Below are 22,931 nucleotides of genomic sequence, written 5' to 3' on the forward strand. Positions count from 1 at the left end.
AAATCGTACTAGTATCTCACAGATACATCACGACCGATCGTGTTGCTTTTTCAGATGCAAGGGTTAAAGGAGGTATCTTGTGTTCATATCACCTTTTTCAGGTGCAAGGGTTAAAGGAGGTATCTTATGTTCATATCACCTCCATTGTGGACAAGATCGAGAAAACATGTGCCTTATGTCTACGCTTTCATAGTGTGGATAATGCACAAACTCCAGAGTGGTTCATGTCCTTAATAAAAATAACATTTTTCTTTTCAACATGCCAGTGAATAAATACGGAGAAACTAGTACTCACTTTATCTGCAAAACTGTTTGTTTCTTCTTTGTTCTATTAATTTCAGTGGCCACTGTCATCATCCTTGTTGGAACTTGTTGTACTGTTCCTTGGCGTGATTCTATTGTTCGTAGTTCTCCAACCGCCGTTACGTGCACTGTTGTTAACTGTATGTCTGCATCTGTGTCGTCTGCTACTTCCCGGCACCAACTGTTGTAGTAGGGGAATCCATGTGTAGTGTGCCTGTCCGCTATCGATGTTTAGCTCACGTGGGAAGTGCATTATGGCATGTGTTTCCTTGATTTTGTTGTCTACGAGTGTGTGGGCGGTGTGCTTGACTTGTACCTTTTGTATTTTATGGCTATTGTATTTAATGTGTTTAGTAAGACCAGTAGTGGGTTGGGCTTTTTTTTTTTTTTTTTTTCATCCGTTAGGTGTTGTTGGATTCTTTCATTGACAGATCTGATGGACCTGCTGATGTAATGTGCCTTGCACTCGCACTCTGTGTCATATACACCTGGATTATCAAGGGGGGGGAGGAAATACCGTTTGTGTTTGTTTAGTTTATCAGCTATTTTGGTATTGGGTTTGTGTGCTACTTTAATGTATAGGGGAGAAGGGCTTTGGATATGTGGTTGGATGTGGTGGGATGGTAGTGGAAGGCAAACCACTTATATTTGCCATTGGAGGTTAATTGTGGCCAAGTAGGGTGCCAGCAACAGTACAAGAAGTTCCAACGAGGATGGTGGCAGTGGCCACTGAAATTAATAGAACAAAGGAAAAAAAACAGTTTCACGGATAAAGTGAGTACTATTTTCTCCGTATTTATCTACTATCGTGTCTCTCTTCTCCTAATTATGAATGCCAATGAATTTCTAGTTCTTTAAAAATTTCACCACTATTAGAATAAAAATATGTACATTCCGTTGTGAAGGTTGAGCTGTAACAACTTTCAATACAATTTTCAGAAAATTGTTATTTAAAATCAGCCAAGGAAAGCAAAAAATGTACAAGTTGTAATGGAAAAAGAAAATGTTATTGTCACAGGTAACCTTATATTACAACTTTCAAATATTGTACAAATTAAATTTTCAGGATAAACAACAGAAAACAACATTCAACAGAGGAAAATACAGAATACACACATTGTGTATAACAAAACCAACAATATAGATATACTGGTCATTTCTTTACCCTCTGTTTTCAGTGACTGAGCCATGATTTGGTAGAGGAGAAAATGCATCGTGGCCCTGAACTGTGTAAGTGCTTACAATGTCACACAAATGTCAAAGAAATGAATAATTTTTCACGTGTGTGTGTGTGTGTGTGTAAAAACAACTAGAGCATGAACAACCTAATTATTGCACAATATACCAGTCTTACATGAATTGATTGAAGTCTAACATAAAAATTGTCAAAAATATATACACTCAAACCACCACACTTTTACTTCTCTTATATGTATAATATATATGTAATGTATACTTATGTATTACTTTGTTAACAACCACAAACATCATGTAAGAAATTCTGTACAACATAAACATAGAAATAAATAAGTTGCAGCATTTACACACAATCTTGTAGAATAAGTTCATACCCTTAGGTTTCAAAAGTAAACCCACATTCCAAAGTCAACATGGAATTTTGTAAAACAAATAAAATGGTTACCAGTGAAAACAAATATGGATAAGAATAATATATGGCAAAATATTGTGAAAGATATCCTCTACCAACATCTGGCTCACAATATGTTCACTATTAGAGTTCAATATATAAATGTTATTGTATAATGATTTGATTAAAAAAAATACCACTATTGTTCAAAATATTTTGTATTGAATGAAAAAATCATTATAAATAAAGAGGCAAGTGTGACATCACCGCTGGCAATTGTTGGAATGTCTTTATTATGAAAAATGTACTGATTGGTTCAGAGACCATAAAAATAGCTTGACAGCTTTATTACTTTTTATATTTTTTGTTTTCAGAAATTCCATTTGCAAAAGTCTTGCAAAAAAATTGAGATTTCACAACTAGAAATTACACAGAGCAAAGGCATCCATACTAACTTGAAATAAATAGATGCACTAACTTAATACTACTGTGAATATCTCGGTAAGAGTTTCATATGTCAGATTTAAATGTAATAAATAAAATCAACAATATTGATATTGAATATGGCCGCTGAAAAATCACTGGGAAAGTGCTCAGAGAAACTCTACCATATCACAAAATACTGTTTGAAGCCTCTGAATATTTTTTTCATTGAAAAAAAAAGTTATATTTTCCATTTACACTCTTAATGTATTTTCAATACATGTAGGAAACATGTGCCTAATTGATTTTTTCACTTTTGAAATAATGAATACTTTAAATATGAAGTATTCTGAAAGGGTAGCACATAAGTCTTGTTCTTATTAGCTTCTACTGATAATCTCTTATCAATGCATCCGGAACATTCAAAATTATTGCATTATCAACGTCACAATTTTTTTTCAAACAATAAGCTTACTTTTCACTCTAACAATGAACAAACAAGCCTGTTTGATTCACACTGCTCAAAATATACTCTAGAATATTGAAAGTGCCTTGGTTTGTATTGTTGTACAACCTTGAGTAATCTTTTCTTCATACACTCGCGCTACACACTGTCTCGGATTTTGTTTCAGCTTCTAGTATCAGGCAACTAGCTTTATAAACTTCCCAAACATTTAAATAAACAGTCACGTTACATGAAAAATTTGTGAAACAATGTAATAATGCTACTTATTTGCAACTAATACTTATACCTCAATGCATGATTCAAACAACAATTTCATATCCTAGTGTACAAACTTTAGAAATGCCACTTGTGCTAAATGTTAATACTTGATGCAAATACTCTTACAAATATCACAACCTGCCATCTACAAATTATGTTATGTGCAAATATGTAATAATAATATTTAAAAAAGAAGCATCATATAGTATGCATGAGCTACTTCATGTATGTACAAATAAAAGCAAAGCCAACAGCAACTATTCAATCCTACAGCTTTTTGTTTATTACAAAATCAGAATGCAACTTCTCAACACTGCAATGAGCTAATCACACTTTACGATTCCTAAACTGTATCTTTCTCTCTTATGAAGTTGAGTGAATATTAATGATGTTTTAATGCACTTATTAAATATGGCAGTTGTTGCAACACATTAAGCATAAATTTCATTTCCTGACATTACGGTCTTTGAAGGGAGAGGATAATGTGCTTCTTCTGGGTTATTTATATAATGATTATAAAAAGTAGAGTAAATCCAACCCATGATAAATGCACTTTGCACTAATTGCTCGTTAAAACACTTTTTCACGTTTTGCATCCATAGAAAGGAGGTACTGTCAGGCACATAAGGCAAGAAGGTTTTTTTATGTTCTTGTGCATAATCCTCCGAACTTATTTCTTCTTCTTTTTTTTGTTCCTTTCCTTTAAATTGCATACACTCCCATAAGTGTCACAGCCCTGAGGTTTAAATCAACTCTAGGTGATGAGCACCTTTATGTCTAAGTTTCCAGCTGTGCTGAACACACTGGACGGCTTGCATTTGAGGAACACTGCAGCCATAAAAAAGAAAAAGTACGAAACTGCATCGGTATTTTCTAGTTCCCCAGTCCGTCTCTGGGACAAGATTCTAGAATGAGGGGCACAAAAACAGAGGGGGGAGGGGGAAATTTTATGATCTATTGTAGCTTTGAAAGCAAACTATAATATTCACACTTTGCACTCCGTTAATCCTTTTTCTTGTCTCCGCTCTCCGCCGCTATGCTTCGGCGATGCACGTCGCCGTTAGCACTTCCATTAAGATATCCATTAGCGTGGCCATTTGCCGTGCCATTCATGTGCTGGCCTATATAGCCGTTTTTCGTTCCATTCATCTTGGAGGTGTCTCCGTTCAACTTGACACCGTTCACCTTGCTTGCTATGTTTCCATTGGCGTGGCCATTTATCAATGTTGTTTTTGCAACATCGCCATTTGTCAGCTCCCCATTTGATACTTTGCCATTGGTAACTGTACCATTCAGGTACCCATTGGCCTGAAAAGAAATAAGATACATTAGGGGTGCATATGAAGGATACCAGCCTTAAAAAATTAGGTCGAATACAGCGTTGCTATTTAACCTTATGCATGTAAGCAACCATCAACTGAATTGAATTGAACAAGCATAGTTTTGTTTCGTATCATAAATCTATGGAGAAATTTCTAGTGTTTATTTTCTCAACCAAGATTGTACATAAATGTTTGACATAAAAGTCACTCTCCCCAAAAATTCATTTTCAGTTTTCATACTTGTTCATGCATGAATACATATTGTCATAACTAGTAAAATAATTTCTGCTGCTACGTCCTACACATATGGTATTTAGAGATCTTGGCATTTCATGTACACAGCACCAGTTGTGAATTCTGAAAATTTGCCCTGGTTTACTGCAAAATATCTTATTTATTGTATGTATTTATTATATATAAATTTGATATAATAGAAATAAAACACGAATGGAGGCATGCAAGTAAAATAAACACAGATGTCTGATCAAAGAAGTGAGTTTCTGCAAGGCTGTCAACCATGGCAACTTCCATCCTACAATACAAAATAAGAAACTGTTATCCTTCGCTAAAATTTTTGGGGAAAGCGACTCTTCTCTCACTCTGTATGTATCTAAGTTGACACTTTCCTCAAATAAAAATGGTTATTTTTCATTTTAACATTACCTCCCTGCAAAGATTTGTGTCAATCTTTCAGACAGAACTAACAAGCTAGAAATTAAAGTAAGAGTAGGTGATCACCTGAATCACAATAAAAGGGGAGATTTTTTGAGTTTATAAAACCAGTTTCAATTTACCGTGGTTCACTACTCCATCATGGTGAAGAATGTACAGGGGCACGTCACTGAAAAGGGCTGGGGAACATGTTTTACAAAATACAATTCAACAACAGAATATTAAAGTAAATAAGTAAATATACCTTTGCTCTTGCTATCCTTTGTTGTTTCTTGTATGTGTTCTTGTAGAAGTCCGAGAATAAGAATAAGAACATCACTGCGTGCATTCCTATCCACCACACAAAAGCTCTGGGGTAATTGCACTCTACAAATAGAAGCTGGAATGCATGGACCATGATGAGAACAAACTGAACCTGGAAGAAAAAAGAAAAGTCAGATTGCAACACTGATACCCACTAGCTTGCATCAAGATTGTACTTGCACTCTTGGCAGTTACGTGAAGAGTGGCCCCATGGACAAAATCTTATTTAGTGATGCTGTTATTATTACAATTAATATGAACAATTAAAAAAGTGTGGATTATGTCACGTGCCAATTCCAGCACGCGATATAAAGAAGAGCGGAGTTCAGTGCAGAAACTAGGAGCGGAAAGGGCGATTATATATATATTATAGTAAATGCAAAATATATAAAGGAAGAGTATAAAAATTATAGAAGGAGTGAATAAAATGTTGTATATAGCCAATTAAGATAATTAAGAACATGCTCATCTATGGAACATTTAGGAAAGTTAATAAGTGAGCAAATGAATTCAGAAATTGTATCTCTCCTCTTTGATCTTCTGACGAGGAGAACATCATCAGCTTTTGTATTTGTCCGTCCCTCGGTGGTGCTGTGTCCAAATTAGACGCCCTGAAGCCCTTACGGTTGCGCTCCTTTTTAGATGCACTGGGCCATAGGCAGCGCTTGCTGTTAGCGATCCTGGGCTATTCCCCTTTTGATCGTTACATAGGAGGTGGCGCTATTGTCAGTTTACTCGACCCTACTCTTTATATAAGTATAGCTTGTATCGTATGCCAAAGAAGCAGGGAAAGTGAGCGCATATATGTAATAAATAAGATTACACTTTAAAAGGAAAGAAAATAAATTAGAATAAAGAAAAAGAAGAATAAGCCTTCTCCAAAAAATTAGAAGAAAGAAAAGAAGAATAAGCCTTTTCCAAAATTAGAAAGAAGAAAAGAAGAAGAAGCCTTTTCCAAAAATAGAAGAAAGAAAATAAGAATAAGCCTTCTCCAAAATTAGAAAGAAGAAAAGAAGAAGCAGCCTTTTCCAAAAATAGAAGAAAGAAAATAAGAATAAGCATTCTCAAAAATTAAAAAGAAGAAGCAGCCTTTTCCAAAAATAGAAGGAAGAAAAGAAGAAGCCTTTTCCTAAATCAAAGATAGGAAGGAAGAAGAAGCCTTTTCCAGAAATTACGAGAAGAAAGAAGAAGATTTCCTTTCAAGAAGAATATAACCGACGTAAATTTGGAAACAACATATACGAGGCGCATCCAGAAAGTAAGTTTCCCTATTTTTTTTTTAAAAAAAAAAACAACACAGTTTCAGGAAACCATTTATTGGCAACAGGTACAGCAAAGGTTCAGCTATTTTTCAACATAGCAACCACCAGAATTGAGACACTTGTCGTATCGTGGTATCAACTTTTGGATCCCACTGTCGTAGAACTCTGCCGCCTGTGAATGGAACCAGCGTGTGACAGACGTCTTCAGCTCTTTGTCATTGCCAAAACGCTCACCAGAGGACAGGAATTTCTTGAGGTGCAAGAAAACGTGAAAATCGCTGGGAGCCAGATCAGGACTGTAAGGTGGATGATCAAACAACTCCCAGCCAATTCCGTCAAAACAGCTGCTGTGCGCCGAGCCATATGTGGACGAGCATTGTGATGGAGGAGCACAACACCTGCAGTAAGCATGCCACGCCTCTTGTTTTAAATGGCACGTCTCAATTTCCTTAGTGTTTCACAGTAATGGTCAGTGTTCACCGTTTCACCTCTGGGGAGGAAGTCAATGAGCAAAATTCCCTTCCTGTCCCAAAACATGGTGCACATCACTTTCTGTACCGACAGCATCTGTTTGAATTTCTTCTTGACCGGAGATCCACTATGCCACCAATGCAATGACTGCTGCTTGGTTTCCGGGGTGAATTGCGAAATCCACATCTCATCGCCCGTGACGATCCTGTCGAGGAAATCATCGCCGTCATCATGGTACCGTTGCAGGAATGTCAGTGCTGCTCCTGAACGTTTCATTTTGTGTTCGGGTGTCAGGTTTTTCGGCACGCATCGGCACCCACCTGGCACACAATTTTTTGAACAGCAGGCGCTGCGTGACAATCTCATGCAACATGGATCGCGATACCTGCGGAAAAAGGTTACTCAACTCCGTAATCGTGAAGCGACGGTTCTCTACGATGCGCTGCCGCACCAGCTCAACCAGATCATCAGTGATGAGGGACGGACGCCCACTGCGCTCTTCATCATGGACACTTTGACGACCTTCCGAAAACTGCCAACACCAGTGATGCACCATCTGCTTACTCATAATGTTCGGCCCATAGACCTCACAGAGCTGACGATGAATGTGAATTGGCGCAATGCTTTGTGCATTCAGGAACTTTATCACCGACTGAACCTCGCATGAGGCGGGAGAAGGAATACGAGCTTCCATTTCGGACCACTGCTGCCTCGCTACTGGCGCCGGGCAGGATCTGTCCGCCTGGCACATGATTGATACGTCTTAGCTCTGCTGCGCATGTGCAATTTACACGGCTCATTATGTTTACTTTCACGGGAAAAAAATAGGGAAACTTACTTTCTGGATGCTCCTTGTATATATATTTCAATGTATATACAAGCGTCGCTATATATTCTCTCTGTATTGTGTATAGTTTTCAGAATATAGATCCGCATTTAACTATATCCTCTTGGCTATAAAATGCTTTCTTATTTGGAATTCTCAAATAAAGAACCTATCCCCTGAGATTAAGATGTCTGTAGCCGTGGTAAATAACATTTAAGTATGTACCCCAAGGGCGTAGCATAGTGGCGCCCATAACGTGGAGCTTTACCTTAACTTACCCACGAATGAGATGTAGCAATCAAATGAATACGTGTACATTAACTTACTTTCTATTTATTTTTACCATTAAATTTCACTTAAATCTGACATGTAAACAAAAAAAAATCATTTTCCCTCATGAACTGTTTTCAAGTTTTTCTGATTGTGTATTTGGCCTTGATTTTTTGATGGCTAGTTGGTCGAATGATATCAGTACAATAGTGTAAGGTACAGTCATGTTGCAAATAACAAAATACTCAATGCTCAGAAAAAAACACAATAACAAATGCTTATAAAAAATAAGTATGCTGTGAGCCAAATATAACTCATGTGGAGTGCAGCGTAATAAGATATCCTAGCACCCCATGAGTTGCATATGTTTCAAACAGATAAAATAATTAAAAATAACAATTTTTCATTTAATCATCAAGAAACATATGGCTTTCAAAGTTTTTATTATATTCTCGTAATAAAACATCGTCATCCCAAGGGATTTCTTTTTCTACTGTGGCAGTCAATGTGTTAAGGTAATTTTGATTTTATAGTCACTACAAGCTGATCATTATAAATGAAAGTGAAAACATTATAATATATGCCAATGCCAATTCCCATGATATCAAGACCATCTATCTCTCTATATATAAAAATGGATGTATGTGTGTATATATATATGTGTGTGTGTTTGTTCTGCCATAACTCTCGAACGCCTGGAGCGATTTCAACCAAACTTGGTACACATATCACTTGCAATATGGAAAGAAATACTGTGGGGGTAAGACACCTCTGGCACCCCTAGGGGTGGGGTGGGAAGGGGGTGACAAGTAAAAATAATTGAAAACAGCTGATATTAGTGTGGAATCCATAGTTTTCGAGGTTGCTAAGATGAATAGTGACACTCTCAATGCCATTCAACTCCAAGACACCACTAGCACCCGTAGAGGTGGGAGTGGGAAGGGGATGGCATGTAAAACTAATAAAAAACGACCGATATTAGTGTGGAATCTATAGTTTTCGGGGTCGCTAAGATGAATAGTGACACTCCCAATGTCCTTCGACTCCAAGACACTCTTGGCATCCTTAGGGGTGGGGTGGGAAGCGGGTGACATGTAAAACAACCGATATTAGTGTGGAATCCATAGTGTGTGTTGAGACGTGCTGTTTCCCAGTGTTTCTTCAAGGAACTATAACTCCGGCTGTAGGCGACGGACATTATGGGACTTGGACAGTCATGTTCAAAATGCCTTGCCCCATCTTATGATCAACCATAAAAGTAGCGAATTTTAAAACATCTTGCGTGCAAGAAAAATGCAGAAAACTGTGTTTAACTTGCACGCTGCAGTTTCCAAACTGTACAACATTGCACTCCTACCATAGGCTGATCACCACAGACAGGCTCTGCATGGCCCTGCCCGATATCGCTTCTAAAATGCATGCCATATACACATTTAACAACTGAACATTTTTGTAGTCCTAGCATGCCACAAACTTACCATCTGGAAGGTAGTGAGGTACTTCTTCCACCACAAAAACCTCTGGTAACGTGGGCCCATGGCAGCCATCATGTAGTAGAAGTACATTACGATGTGGACAAAGGTATTCAGTAGACCAAAGAAAGTGCTGTGGCCACCTGTGTTAGGAAACAATTGTTAAATAGTTTACAATCACACAGACTATTGTGCATCCTCATACAAAGAAGTATACATTAAGTAATGAATTGCCTCCATGTAACTTTGTCACTTTGTAATGGAAGGGTTCCAGCAGGTTTGATCCCCATTGGTTTGGATTCCACTTTAAACTGTAGGTCCAGTCCTGAACCAGGCTATCTGTGCAAAAAGTGACTTCATTGATTGTTTATTCAAAGTCCACTTTATGCAAAATAAGGCTAATTGGGACTGGACCTACAGTTTAAAGTGGGATCTGCACCACTATGTGTCTCCACCGGGTATCGAACCTGGGACCCCTTGATTACAAAGTGACGACATTAGTGCAAAAAGTGTGCTTCGAACTCTGATAATAAGTTATGCATTTTAAAAAAGCAGTTCCCATAAATGATGTTATAATGCTATTGAAAAAGTAATGCTTATGATGGAAATTATGCGCAGGATGATCACTGCATTACGAACACCTACCTAATAATGTTCACCTTTTTTGTCAATCACAGCTTGCAAACATCAGGGAACAGATCCTACAAAGTGGTAAAACACCATTGTAGCATCTCCATCAGTTGGCCCACATTTTATGGTGTAGTGATCTCTGAACCCATTCCAGCATATTCCAGACATATTCAATAGGATTACAGACTGATGATTTTGGTGGCTAAAGCAATGTGGATAATTCATTATCACGTTCCTCCAACCACTCCATAGTGATCTGAGGTCGATGACAAGTTGCGTTGTGTGGTCAAACATGGCACCGTGGTCAGAAAAGCCCTCCTAGAAGAATGGGTGCAGATGGTCATACACCATAAGTGAACACTGTTCAACAGGAAACAGAACTCATCACTGCAGCCAATGTTCCTCCATGTGTCCATGGTTAATTGATGCTTTTTCTAAGCGAATCCACAGGGGCACCATTGCTGGTTATAGCTGTTGAACCCAGTTGATGCAAGGTATGTCGCATGGTCGTTGTGGAAATTTGTCCAACTTGCCTGCTGTTATACTGGTGAATCAGATGTTCTACTGCTGTTTGTTGTCGCTGAGATATCAGATGTGACATCCGATGCTCGATGCTTGGATCAACCAAACATGGATGACCAGTACGTGATCTTTGCTGGATGTCTTACCCATGGTTCATTGAGTCTTGGTACACCCTTGTTATTGCGGTATGTGAACAACCAACAAGTGCAGCTCTTTCAGAGATACTGGCACCACACCTCCGGGTCCCAACTATCTGCCCACAGGCAAATTTTTTTCTCCAAGTTTACCTATAATGGATGCCTGTTGCCTTCTGATGTACAGAGGAGGAGCTAACAAGTTTTCTGCCAGCCGATCTTGATGTAGAAACCACGTGGTATCACATCATTCTTAGCAACATGTCCTGCACCAGGTGTTCCTAATGCAGTAACCATTCAGTCTATGCACACACTTTGAACTACATGCATGTGACAAGAAAATTGTAAACATAAAAAAGTTACATGATAGTGAAGCAGTATGCCAATTGCTGTGATCAATTCTATTCTGTAATTCCTAATTCCCTAACATAGTATTTCTCAAGCTATTCATTACATTAAATTACAAATTTAGTTTAATATGTTTTTTGTTACATCAATCATAGTGGTCATTTTTATTTAATTCAAAAGCTGCTTCTCAGAACAGATCACATTTTCGTAAATTTCACATGTAGTCATCCCAGTTTAAAATGAAAATTTCTATATTTTTTTTTTGTTTGTTAAGATTGCCTTCCTTCCTCAATCACGGCCAACTCTACCTGTGCCATGAGATTATGATAATGTAATTTCTATAGATATCACAAACATTGAAATGCTCATAGTAAAAATTCAGTGGAATGCCTTTCTTTTACTTTACTATATTTCATATTTTCCTGCTTTATACATTTTACCGTGTTTGTCCCAATAAGCAAAATGTTATACATACACGTATATTTTCTGCATTATGAGTTCTTTAGCAGAAGTCCCTTGAAAATTGAATTGTTTAATCGAGATTCGATTATAACCCACAGAAGATTGTTATGTAGTCTTTTATCCAAATTTCAAGTGGAAACTGAGATACTTTCGCACTGACCCAGCATGACTAGGACAATCGCATACAGCTATTTGGAAAGAAGTAGCAAAACTCGTAGAAAGCCAGAAAAAGAGCAGCAATGGGACCCAATAAAGATTCGCTTGGCATACATTGGCTGTTGAGTTGCACAGCATAGTTTATTGTTCAGCTGGCCCTACTGAAAATTCTCTGTACTGTTTTCAGTAGATCTGTAGATGTTTTGAAACATCTACTGTTTTCAGTAGCTGAACTGTACTCTTAATTTTTTCAGTAACATAATTATACAACTAACATCTTTTATTGTGTTCAGTATACTGCTATGTTAAATATATTAATAACACGTTTTGCGAGTATCTAGGTAACTGCGATGCTTCGGGATGCAACTGCTCCCTTCCTCAGGCTGCTCACGTTTAGGTTATGTATAAATCATAACCACGTCGACCTCTCCATAGATACAGGATATAGGATTGGTAAAAGGTGTGTGGTTAAAAAACAATAAAAATCTAAAACCCATTACAGGTGCACGTCATACTACCATGCTGTTTCCCCGATTAGAAACTGCTCCTTGGAATGTAAAACAAACAGGAAGCAGCATGAATGTTCGGTGGGGAGAGCACGACAGGGATATAAGGGAGGGAATTCACAAAATGGGGCTCTCCGAACATATCCTTGACGAAGGCCATGTAATCGCCAAATGGAAAGTGCTTAGGGAAGAGAAAAAAACCTATAAGAAGGAATGTATATGAAGGGTCATATATATGTAAGGGAAGAGAGAATAAATTAAACAAGGATGATTGGAATATCGATGAGATGTGGGGGAAGATGTTCAAGAAGTGGGATGGGAAGGAATACGTAAAAATAGGATTTAACGTAACCCCGAAAGTAGCACGCCAAGCTGAAATGGAAGAGGAATTCTCGCTGGACTTGACGTGAACTGGAATGGAGGAGAAGTGGGGGGATGGAGGGGAAATAGAGGAGAAAGAGAGGGGAGGTGCCCGACCTCCCACTCTACAAGGAAACTTTGGAGTATTGCAATTGCAGCACACGCGGACCGTGGCTATTCACAGTTTTAAAGTTTTAACATTCCAAGGAGCAGTTTCTAATCGGGGAAACAGCATGGTAGTATGACGTGCACCTGTAATGGGTTTTAGATTTTTATTGTTTTTTAACCACACATCTTTTAACAATCCTATATCCTATACCTATGGAGAAGTCAACGTAGTTATGATTTATACATAACCTAAACATGAGCAGCCTGAGGAAGGGAGCAGTTGCATCCCGAAATGTCGCAGGAGTTACCTAGATACTCGCAAAACGTAAGTTATTAATATATTTATTTTAAATTTGTGAGTAAATCACACAACTTTCATCATGAATTCGTGTTTCGATGCTATGTTAAAACAGTACTATTATCAGTAATGAAAAATTTCTTATCTATATAATTTAAAATGCAAACATCGTAGCTATAAACAACGAAAATAAATGTATCGTAAAGCATGTGGAATCTGTTACGTAGGAATGCTTTCATGCAACAAAAAAAAATCAAACATAGTGAACACGTTTTTAAGTGTGTAGCTTCAATGTGGTTAACACACTTATAGAAAATTGAAAAACGATCTGTTTTAGACATAAATTGACATATTGTTCTTCCTATATTCACACAAAAACGGGAAAAAAAAATAGTTTAAACAAAGACCTGACCCTCAATGCTCGAAAATGCAACAAGCAAACTCTGTTGACTACATTGATCAAACATTGCTCATTTCTTCAATTGCATTACACAGACCTAATTATAACCATGGAAATTCCATGCTGAAAAATAAAAGACAATTGGTATGATCATGTATTCAAACTACTACCTGCTTTAAAATTGAGTTATTTCTTAAAAAAGAGTTGTATTAACTTATTCATTAACATATATCTTCATATATACTTCAGTAGTATTCATTAGAAAAACAGTAGAATTTGTCAACTGAAAACAGTATAAACTTCCAGCAGGGAGACCTCTGGCCAATGTCATTGAAGACATTTTGGAAATTTCCTCACCTTTCAAAAACCGGCTATGATATTCCAAAATCTGAAAAATTACATCTGCTTAGATTTCCTTCAAGAGCAGTCATATAAACATTCATGTGTTTTGTTTTTACTGATGTCTATATATTTGCAATAGTTTTATAGCTACATAAGCCTATTAACTATTGCAAATAACTAGACAACAGTGAAAGCAAACCATGCAAAGACTCATGTGAATACTCTGGAAGGAATTCTAATTTTTCAAAATTTGGAACATAATGGCGGTTCATAGAAAGGAGACGAAATTTCCAAAATGGCCTCCCTTCTAAAACTAGTATATTCCAGATTTCAACCAAAAAGTTAACCTTTGAAGGTATTTTAGATTTAGAAGTTATAGCCATTAAAATTAACACACAAACACACAAAATAAAATTTTGCATAGGAACTTACCAGGGGTGAATTTGACACCAAACCATACACTCATGGGCATGCAGCCATGATGAATTACATGAAGAGTGGACACGTGTTCATTCTTCTTTCGTAACACAAAGAATATCTGCAAGGAACAAAATCATTAAGTTCGTACAATAATATGTGCTGTCAAAAGAAACCTCTATGAAACCCTTTCCAGAGGTTGCTAATTGTGTTTGAAAAAACATCTATAACAGTCGCAATAGTTCCAAGGTCCAGAACTGGCCATTTGTTGTACTTTTGCAGTTATCATTGGAGTCTATCATTTCAATACCCATATTTGTATATTTTCTGTAGAGTTTCATGTCTCGTTTGTGACTCTTTAGGCTAATAATGACAAAGATGAATGATTATTTCACAGAATCAATACCCAGGTCGGAAACCTTTGGTGGTGAAACTGTGAATTTCCTACTCAGTGCAATAGGTTACTAGTTTTAGAATTATGTCACCTAAACACACAATAACATATACTTCCTTGATCATTACATATGTGTTTTATTGTATCCACCACGGCTACGTTATATTTTCCTCAACAGATGGTAACACAAGCAGGTTTGAACTTTGCTACATAGCATGTGTTCAACAATCACAGTCCGATGTGTTCGTTGATGTTGCAAGCAGTACGTAATTTTTCCTGACCTACTGCATTTTCATGGTTGAATGTTCATTTGTTATTTGCTCTTATGCGAGATATATCCAAATGTAAAACCTCAGAATGAATCAACAACAGCACCACAATTACCCGTTTTCATGAAGATTGGAGTGTTAGGCAGCTTTCAGACTGAAGCAACAACTAACCTTCAGAAATAAATTAAACCTTTCATACAGAAGTAACAGCAGCTTTCAGACTGAAGCGACAACTAACCTTCCGAAATAAATGAAACCTTTCACACAGAAGTAACAGCAGCTTTCAGAATGAAGCGACAATTAACCTTCAGATATAAATGAAACTGCACATGTTGCCTGTCACTTGTATGTCACTCAGACTGGGCTGTTGTCTCAATAGCATGCTTCATGTTGCCTCAGTCTGTTGGTCATGCACTCAAGAGTGTACATAGGTGTAACTTGGTGGGGGCAAGGAGGTGCACTTGTTCCCCACAAAATAAAAAAATTAGAATTATTAACATGTATATGTTAAGAGTATTTTTAACCTTCTGAAACCAGAGGCTCATCTTCTACCCCACCCCTCCCCCCAAAAGTGTGAAACCCAACGTCACTTTAGTCTGAAAGCTACCGTACATGCTCTATTGTACATGTCACACTGCATGCTTTTGTTTACTGCACTGTACAACAGATATTCCTTGAAAAGTAGATAACTAGACAAAATTAGTGTTTATGCATAACAGGCTGCAAGAAAATTCACTCTCTACTTTCATTTAGAATGTATAACAAATGCTGTTACTAAGAATCAGTCCAAATGCCAATTTTTAAAAAATGCAATTCAAGCATTAACACCCACCTCTGTTTCATTAAATTTAATGAGAAGCACATTCTGGTCATTTATTCACTGCAATTGAATGCAAAGTTGCTTCTGCAGTGTCCAATACTGTTAGACAGTTTTTATAAGAGGAAAAATGGTGATATATCCTTTGAGGATGTCCCCGAAATGTGTTTGTTAACAATTAAATATCAGGAAATATAATAATAATATATCTTTATAATAATAATATATCTTTATTTAGCGGGTGAGGTTCAGCATATGCTGGGTGTCACCATACTTATTGATTGATTGAATTGTTCTTTTACGTACACTTTATGCACAGATAGGCTAATCACGACTGGGCCTACAGTTGAAAGTGAGATCCAAACCACTGTGTGCCTCCACCAGGTGTCACCATACTTATAAATTATTAACAGAATTACTATAATACACTGAGCAACAGAGTTGACCAGAGTGCATTAAAAAAATTAGTTTTGTGTAGTTAATGGAACATTACTTTGTCCTTTCTGTGGTTTCCTCACTGGAAACTAAAAGTAAAGTTCTTCATGGTGCAACAACAATGATTTATTGAAATGTTTCTATTCCTTTTAAAACTATATTATTTAATTTTGGCTCAAGTTGTCATTTCTCTACTGCACACAACTTTTAGCCCAGGAAAAGGGAGGGGGAGGTCATGTCACTGATCTGGCAACATGTTGACATGAGGCTTGTTTCTTACCTACAAATTTGATGGCATCCCAACTGCAAGTGAGCTCCTGTACCAGATTATACAGAAAATACAATACAGTGAACAATATGCCTCACGTTACTCAAGGTCCGACTAATGAATATAACTCTGGTTTCAGTCATGATGTGAATTTTGGAACTCATCCTGATTAGGTATACCACCATGCCAAATGCACTCTGATGCAATTCACATGCAAAGTTACTTCGCTGAAAACAGCATAAGAACTACGAAGAATTAAAAAATATTATACATAATATTGGAAAAACATCTGTAGAAATAACGCTTACCGTGTCTATGAATTCTGTAAATTTTGAGAAATAATACCACCAGCAAGCATGTACCATCTGAAATATTAAAGCATACAGTTATGTAAAAATTACAAGACTACAGACTATGTAGCTCTGAACAAACATGCTACTTCAAACTACAGGTAATATCTTTCATCATTAGAAAGATATAATTGAATTGTTTTTGAAAATGACATTATCAATGAAGTAAAGAAACTATTCCATAACATACTATTTAAATATATTTAATTGGAACATATTTTCAAGATTAAAAATTCAAGCAGTATCAACAATACCTCAAACGTTAAAGAATATTTAAAAAATAGTATTTAAAATAGTAAGCATTCTAAAACTGCAGCCAAATTAATAATAGCAAATGCATAAACTTTCCTAGATATGACTGTTACTAGTTGGCATTCACAGAAACTTATTTTTCATTTCCAGCAATAGAATTGGTTCATCAGCACAAGAGAATTTGAAATTTGCTTTCCAACTTTGTGAGGAAGTACTCAGCTTCTACAACTATCCGATGCAATGCACATAGCTTCAAAAATGATTAACATTTTTCTAAATTTACTTGAATTCCATAACAAATGCATGTACTATGACTCATTCCCTGCCATACAGCAGATATTTTAAATAACTTTTAAATTTTTAATATCTAAACTCACCCTCACGGCCACTGGGTGGTTAGAATAGTCGACTGGTTGACATCGAAAATTATAGTGGCCTGTAAACCAACCTGACAAGCTTATCTGCAAACAGACCAATCGGTACACTAAGTCATCAAAAATCATTCACTTCATCATTCTAATTGTTTTCCCTTTTCATATTATTTACATAGCAGCTACAACTACTAAAGAAATTTTTAACATCAGCAATAGATTCAACATGTCCCATTGACATGCAAGGCACCTTGCAGACTGATTGGAAAAGTCCAAGCTGAAAGAAAGTGTTAACCTTGGAAAAAAGAGGGTTATCGCTGAACTGCAAAGTTACACATTGATTTTAATTAGTGTTTGTTCTTTCTTACAACTCCAATCAACCAAACTAAAGACCACTGTTTGTCACATTGTGCTATCTAGAATTCATATATAAGTTCCAATTAATACCATCAAATATGCAAAGGTTCAAAAAAAAAAAAAAAAAAACCTGCATTAAAGCCATATTTAGATTCACTGAATACTGATGAGAATGGTGTTGGTTATTCTAGGAATATATAGATGCATAAAGGTGTAGTAAAAAAAAAGAAAAGAGACACTTTCAAATTGCAACATGCCATGAAACCATATGGAGATGGTGTGATCAACACCATTATCCTGCTACATTTAACCCCCCTCCCCTATACATTTATTAGAGGCTGGGCAAACTTTATAGCTGCTCCAGCACAGCTCTATACACATGTAGTAGATATCCTTCCCACCTGCCTGGGTATAAATTGGCAAATTTAACAAGTTCATATTGATCCATATGTATAACTTTAGAGCTTTATGGGGGAAAAGATATCTTCTCATTATCGTAAGATTTAATTGTCCATTTTTTTTTTTTATCGTGCACAGATAGACCAATCAGGACTGAACCTTTGGTTTAAAGTGGGATCCGAGCCACTATGTGCTTCCACCAGATAGCGAACCTGGGACATGTTGATTGCGGCCATTACCAATACGCCATTGAGGTTGCCCTTTCTGTTCAATTTTATTTCAACATATGCCCACGGTCATCTTAAATAAGAGAAAGTGACATTTATGCTTGCTAACAGTGACAATTTTACAGAAAGATGAGACACAGCATTGGTAGAATTTGTAATTATGAAGTAGCACTGCAAGTCCTTACAAAAAATATATATCCTAGTAATACTTTCCAATCAAAATGGCAGAGTCATGTGTCCAGACAGCTGTATCAGAAGCATGCTTTGTTTATGGTTTTTTGTTTTGTCATTCATTCAAGGGCAAAACTTGCATTTCTTTCAATGGTAATTTCAATCTACATAGTCCATTTCCAGCATGCATTATTTATTCTTCATCTCTTCATTTACCATCACCCAAATCATACTTTGTATGCTTGCATAATGCATATGAAAGCCAGAAGAGAAGATGCAGATTCTGTTTTCTAGATTATAATAGTTAACAGAGCACCATCAAACTTCATGTACAGGGTGGTCCGAAAGTCTTGTCACCGCCCTACCGAAAAGTAATAAGAACAATAGAGGAACAATATAATAATATCAAACACACGTACTGTAAATATTGTTTTAATTTTCACAGGACATGTCGCCGCATCATTTTGTGCAACGAAAATGATGGTGTTCATACAGACCTTCTCGATGTGTGACGGTGTCAGTGTCAATGAAAGTGAATATACTAAAACCAGTCCATGTGATTGATATTATTATATTGTGAATATGAAAGTGAATATACTAAAATCAGTACATGTGTTTCATATTATTATATTGTTCCTCTATTGTTCTTATTACTTTCTGATAGGGGGTGACAAGACTTTTGGACCACTACATTTACTTATCGTAGGCAATCTCTTTTGTCGTCATTGTAAAATGTGGTTCCTATTCTTAATGTATGGGTGAGATTCACAAAATCTAATGAAAATTTCACGGATTTTTACTAAGGGTTACACTGCCATGCTGAAAGAACACTTATCTACATGCCATTCCTCTTATTTCTCTAATAGATTTTAGCATGCATGCCCTCAATGCAAAGTTCTAACAAACATGCCCATACAAGCGTTAACAAATTACAACACACAAAAGTCATCTATATAATATGGAATGCTTCAGGATTCTCACTTTTCTATTAAAAAGTCTTGTCAAACACCATAACATAATTACATGCATATCACAGTGTCGGAAACAATGCTTTCAAGTAGCCATCCTATTCATTACGCTCATGCAATCACACCAATTAATAAAACAATCACCACACATATGAAGTAACAGTGATTCATGGAATGAAGCAGAGTCTCTGCAAATGTAATGGATAAAAAGTGTAGCATGATAATTGCAACACAATCTCCTGGTAATTTCAATTTTCTATGCAACAAATATTGTTCCATGCTAACATTTATCATGCAATTAACTACAGACACATTGCAGTTCGTGTGGAATTTTTTATACTAATTCTAAAGTTGTCAAAAAAAAACAAAAAAAAAACATAACTTCAGGAAGTTCCTAACCCATTGAATAAAATAACTAGGGAACAAAGTCTAATGTGTAAAGAAAATTAAGAATGCATTCATATTGTACGCCGATGACAAATTTCATTGTAACTTTGAAATTTGAAAATATGATGCTAAATGTTGGTTTACTGATGGCATGCTGATATGTTTCACAGGTTGTTGGTCATAGGCGTAACTTAGGACAGGGGGGGGCAGAGTCAAAAAGTTTCTATCCAATACAGGATTATTGTGCTCATTACATTTGCTCCACACAAAAGCACCATTAACTTGTATATTTAAATACACCTAAAAAAATTTTTTTGGAGGGAGGGCAAGTGCCCCACCATGTTACACCTATGGTGTTGGTCTCTCTCCTATCATATTTGTGTGCTGCGTAGGCATCAGTTGCCTTGCCAATGGAAGAATTCAAGTGGGGTGACAAAAACTTTCAGCTCAGAAAGCCATATGGCAAGATGAAGCATGTGATCATCTTTCCACGCAGCTATCAGATCGGACATTTTGGATAGAAATCCAACAGTGTGTGTATATGTTAAAGGAACAACTGCTACATGCTTTGCCAAATTGAATCACATATTAAATACCACCTGTAAAATCATTGTAATTGAATATGTTTAAAAAGATCTATATACAGTCAGTAATAATTCCTAAATAAACCAAATTATAATAAATAATTAAGTAAACTAACCAAATTAAAATAAATTTCATATGTAAGATATAATAGTGGTTTAGTATTTGACTTTATGAAGTGTATTTCTAGGTTGCTTTATAATTAGGACCTATTCCCTACTGCTGATGCCAACAAATTAAAAACACATAATGTACTAATGAGAGACCAAAGTACAATTCATTACAGGTATATTGAAAATAGATCACAGAAAGCTGTGATGGTTCACACTTCATAAATGTTCTTCTTGAAGGTTCGCAAAACCACTTTTTGTACATGCAAAATAATCTAACACAGTTATTTTTAGTGGTTTATGTTTGATTTTATCTGAGACGTTTTGTTCTGGTTTCCAGAACTTTTTCAAACTACACATACAACAACACAACCTCACATTGCTAGTCACTCACAAAGTAGCTTGTGTTGTATGTGTAGCTTGAAAAAGTTCTGGGAAACCAGAACAAAATGTCGCAGATAAAATCAAATAAAAACCACTAAAAATAACTGTGTTAGATTATTTTGCACACACTTCATGAGGAATTCACAAGTTACCATAATTTCTGAGCAAATATAAGAAAGTAAGTTGTTCTTGTTAAAAAGTGTGTCGTCTTTGCAGTCTCTTGACCAGCCCTGATGATGACTCTGACATGGAGCCGAAACTTTTACAGTGTTTTGTGTCGTGCTGTTTATGTGTTTTTTTTAGAAAAATGTTGCTGCCATGTGGCATGAGTAGTTCTATGTCACATTCTTCTTCTTCCTTATAATGCCTGTTCCAGCAACACAGTACTTTCGGAGTAAGTGTGTTCAAAACCCCACTTTATCCTCCAGTAATTTCACATGTGGAAGCAGTTGGGAAAGACAGGGTGGAAAAAGATTGTATAATCATTCTGTCAGTCAATAATTATGAAATTTGTTACTGTAACCAGAGTTTCATGCAACATGCTAGTACTTAGTACACTTGAAACAGAAGTTCTTATTTTACAATCATTGTATAAAATTGTGATATAAACATTTAATATTGAAGTATAAAGTGGAGAATATGTAATTACAGCTTCATCAACTTTGTCATTTTCATCTTGTGTTTCTGTAAACTACATTTCTAAGTTTTCTATTTTTCTCTTAGCTTCCACTTCCTGAGTTCAAGTCCCAGCTTGGGCATGGATGTTTATTTGTTAAAGCCCTTCATCAACTTCATCAAATAATTGCCACTTATTCTCATCATTGCAACCAACCAAAGACAACAGGAAAGGGACACTAATCAACAAATACAAATAAACAAACTAAGAAAAACCATTGTCCTGAGAATTATAGTAAGACATTACTCTAAACTGTAAAAAGCCCATGACATACACAATGCTATAGAGACCTTAAAATTTCAGATTTTTCATTTGAGTTCTTGTCTTGCTTGATATGCTTTCACACTTAGATTTCCATTAATTTCAAACCAACAATTACAGAGTCAAGCTTTTCTGAGCCCAATTGATATTAAAGCCTATTTTATAATCTTCACGCGAGAAAATTTATGAAGTATTGCTCTTCTTTCAGATATTTATAATATCTTAAATATCTACGAACAATTCAGCAACTTCACCAAGAATAAACTATCTCAAAATAAGTTTAGAATTAATATGCCATGCTGGATATTATACACACACACACACACTCAGTATCATTACATTATTAGAACTACTATGAAGAATAAATTAACAAAAATCTATTACGTAATCAATATATTCACACACTAGTTACAATAAATGTAAACAAATAAAAATTACTTTTGGCAAATTTGTAAGATAATTTTAACAAGATAAAGCAAAACAAACGAAAAAGTTGGTTGATTGGAGTGCAAAATATTTTTACTAAAAAAGTACAACAATGATATCAAAAAAATGTTCAGCATAAACCCTGTAGACATTGTTCCAGGGTTAATATATACATACAAGTATTGATTTATGTACAAAATCTACAAATAATGCTAAAACCATTCACATTATATATATATGGATTAAGTGCATCCCAAATATACATTATAGTTTCTAGAAACAAGCCAACTTCTCTGCAGAAAATGTATGAATACATTCATGGCCTAAGCTTTAAAAAAAAAATAATAATAACAATTTGTAAGTAAATATTCTCTATCTCACCATTTCCACACATTGATGCAAATTACTCTGAGAATTGCTTGATATTTCAGTTACTGTACAAAAATTTAAAAAATTGTGCAACTTATTATCAAAAACTTGTCAAATTATTCAAATATATATTTTTAAA

General features: G+C 35.9%; 1 protein-coding gene across 8 annotated transcripts in view; it reads right to left on the reverse strand.

Annotated features, from left to right (window-relative positions):
* Nucleotides 1-1,232: 1,232 nt before the first annotated feature.
* Nucleotides 1,233-22,931, reverse strand: part of LOC145996494 (very long chain fatty acid elongase AAEL008004-like) — a 305,519-nt gene continuing 283,820 nt past the window's right edge. For all 8 annotated transcript variants that reach the window (XM_083133011.1, XM_083132998.1, XM_083133007.1 and 5 more), the window contains 6 exons: nucleotides 17,482-17,565; nucleotides 16,811-16,867; nucleotides 14,335-14,440; nucleotides 9,643-9,779; nucleotides 5,277-5,447; nucleotides 1,233-4,346 (listed from right to left, as the gene is read on the reverse strand). In XM_083133011.1, the coding sequence (XP_082989137.1) occupies nucleotides 4,041-4,346; nucleotides 5,277-5,447; nucleotides 9,643-9,779; nucleotides 14,335-14,440; nucleotides 16,811-16,867; nucleotides 17,482-17,565 (861 nt within the window). In that variant the 3' untranslated portion in view covers nucleotides 1,233-4,040. The remainder of the gene's footprint in view (nucleotides 4,347-5,276; nucleotides 5,448-9,642; nucleotides 9,780-14,334; nucleotides 14,441-16,810; nucleotides 16,868-17,481; nucleotides 17,566-22,931) is intronic.

Source organism: Lepisma saccharinum, chromosome 1 (assembly GCF_977018435.1).
Source record: "Lepisma saccharinum chromosome 1, izLepSacc3.1, whole genome shotgun sequence".
Lineage (NCBI taxonomy): Eukaryota > Metazoa > Arthropoda > Insecta > Zygentoma > Lepismatidae > Lepisma > Lepisma saccharinum.